The sequence below is a fragment of the Helianthus annuus genome, chromosome 3, assembly GCF_002127325.2.
Source record: "Helianthus annuus cultivar XRQ/B chromosome 3, HanXRQr2.0-SUNRISE, whole genome shotgun sequence".
Classification (NCBI taxonomy): Eukaryota; Viridiplantae; Streptophyta; class Magnoliopsida; order Asterales; family Asteraceae; genus Helianthus; species Helianthus annuus.
The window spans coordinates 128616636-128619541 of NC_035435.2; the positions used below are offsets into that span (position 1 = coordinate 128616636).

Below are 2906 nucleotides of genomic sequence, written 5' to 3' on the forward strand. Positions count from 1 at the left end.
CCATAAGTTAGGCTGAAAGGGGTTTCGTTGTTGCTTGTCTTGGAAATAGTTCGATGTGCCCAGAGGACGTTTGACAATTCTTCCACACAGGAGCTTCCTTCGTATCCTAACCTTCTTTTAATTCCATCCAGCAGACTCCTATTTGCCCTTTCCACTTGGCCGATTCCTTGGGGGTGTGCAACCGATGTGAAGATTTGTTGAATATGTAGCTCGGCACACCAATGTTGTAGGACTTTGTCTGTGAATTATGTTCCATTGTCGCTCACAAGATATAGCGGCAGTCCAATTCGGCAGACGATATGTTCCCATAGGAATTTCTTGGCATTTTCAGCAGTTATCTTAGCCAATGGTTTTGCTTCGACCGACTTGGTGAAATAATCGATTGCCACGATTAAATATTTTAGTTTCCCTGGGGCCAGAGGGAATGGTCCCACGATATCCACCGCCCATTTTTGAAAAGGCCATGCTGCCGTAACGGGAACCAAGTTGTTCTTAGGGCGGAGTGTCAGTGGATCATACTTTTGACAGCTGCGGCATTTTCTGAGTTTGCCTACCGCAACTTCATGCATCCCGGGCCAGTAGTACCCAGCGTTTTGGATTTTAATAATGACTGCCCGGGGTCCGGCGTGAATGCCACATATACCGGCATGTATTTCTTGGATCAAGTACTTAGCTTCCGATGGGGATACACATCGTGATAGTGGTCCCAAATACGACTTCCTGTATAGGACGCCGTTGTTTACCTCATATTGTAACGCCTTTGTTTGTATCTTCTGGGCATCGCCTCTAGCGGAGGGTAATTCCCCTTTTGTAAGGAATTTTAAGATGGGAGTATACCAGCAAGGTTCTTCCGTTGTGATGGCGGATACTTCTCGGGACTCTATGGAAGGTGACTGGAGCGTTTCCACCTTCACTAGCTTTTCCATGCCAGAAGTAGCTAGCTTGCTCAGGGCGTCAGCTATTTGATTCTTTCCTTGATGGACGTGATTAAGTGTAACGTTATCAAAAGAAGCTATGAGTTCCTTGGTTTTAGCCAAGTACTTTACCATCGTCTCATCTTTGGCTTCATAAGTCTCATTCACATGGTTATTGACTAGTAAAGAGTCAACATATGCATCGACCCTTGTTGCTCCCATGGACTGGGCCATTCTCAGACCCGCTAACAGCGCTTCATAATCTGCTTCGTTGTTGGAGCATTCAAAGTCAAACCGCATGGCGTACATCAATTTTATTTCATCCGGACTTATTAGCATGAGGCCCGCTCCGGCTCCTTTTCCACTGGAAGACCCGTCTGTGTATAACTTCCAGGTTTGCCTGGCTGTGCTAGATTCGGGTATGTCATTGACCACGGGGTCTTGTATTACTTCTCCATCAGGAATTTCAGCTAAGAAGTCGGAGATTACCTGCCCCTTGATTGCTGTTCGTTTTCGATATTCAATGTCTAGGGCTCCTAACTCAATTGCCCATTTAGCTAACCTTCCAGAGATTTTTGGCATGTGTAAAATTTGTTGCAGGGGATAGTTTGTTAAGATTTGCATGCGATGCCCTTGGAAGTATCTTCGAAGATGCAGAGTGGCGTGTATTAGTGCAAGTACCAGTTTTTCCAGTGTTGGGTACCGCGTTTCAGGTCCCGCTAGTACCCGACTAATATAGTATATGGGCGTTTGTTTGCCATCCCTTTCGACCATGAGTACCACGCTTACAGCCTTGTGGGCTGCCACCAGGTACATCTTCAAAAGTTCCTCCAGGTATGGTGTTGTCAACGTAGGTAACTTTTCAATGAACCGCTTCATGTCTTGCAAGGCTTCTTCTGCTTCACTGGTCCATTTGAAGTTTTTCTTGTTGAGACAGTCTTTCAATGTTTTTATGAATGGCAAAGATCTCTCGGCGTGTCTTGCCAAGAACCTGTTTATAGCCACTAAACGCCCACTCAGTGCTTGTGCCTCTTTTAAAGTTCTGGGGGAGGGCATTTGCGTTATTGTGGTTATTTTTTCTGGGTTGTCTCTAAAGCCGTCCCGGGTGACCACTACCCCCAAGAACTTGCCTTCTTCTACCCCAAATGAACACATTTTGGGATTTAGCTTAATGTTGTATTCTCTCAACTTTCAAAAAGTTTCCTCGATATCCTCGAGCATTTGTTTTTCTTCCCTTCTCTTGATTACTAGGTCACCAACATATACCTCTAAATTCCTGCCAATTTTCTTCTCAAAGGCTTTGTCCATGAGCCGCTGGTAAGTGGCCCCAGCGTTATGTAGACCGAAAGGCATTTTGGTGTAGCAGAAAATACCTATGTCGATGTGAAATGCAGTTTTTTCTTCGTCTTCTCTTGACATCTTGATCTGGTGGTAACCCTTGTAGGCGTCTAAGAAGCACTTGTACCTAAAGGGGACCAAGGAGTCAACTTTGAAATCCATCTCCGGCAGCGGATAAGCGTCTTTTGGGCAAGCCTTGTTCAAGTCTTTGAAGTCAATGCACATCCGCCATCTACCATCTGGTTTTTTGACCATAACGGGGTTTGATACTCATGTATGGTATTTTGTTTCCCGAAGGATTCCAGCCTCGACCAACTTTCTTACTTCTCTTACCACTGCTTCTCTTCGATCAGGAGCCATGCTACGTTTTCCCTGGGCCACCGGCTTGATGCCTGGGAGTGTGGCTAACCTGTGTTCCGCCTTATCCCGGGGTATCCCGGCCATGTCAGAATGTTCAAAGGCGAAAATATTATTTCTTCTTAGCAATTGTTTCAGACTGTTTTTAATTTCAGGAGAGAGGTTGTCTCCTATTGTAACTGTTTGCTCGGGATGGCGTGGGCTTAAAACCCATCTTTTTGGGCCGATTGCACCGGTAGGTCCCTGACGGCATCTTTTGGTGTCCAAAACTTCACCCACCTTGTCCCGGTAAACTGT

General features: G+C 45.7%; 1 protein-coding gene across 1 annotated transcript; it reads right to left on the reverse strand.

Moving 5' to 3' along the window:
- Nucleotides 1–245: 245 nt before the first annotated feature.
- On the reverse strand, nt 246–1970 carry LOC110892636. Its single transcript, XM_022139791.1, has one exon. The coding sequence runs from the start codon at nt 1968–1970 to the stop codon at nt 246–248; it is 1725 nt and encodes a 574-aa protein (XP_021995483.1).
- Between the last annotated feature and the right edge of the window lie 936 nt (nt 1971–2906).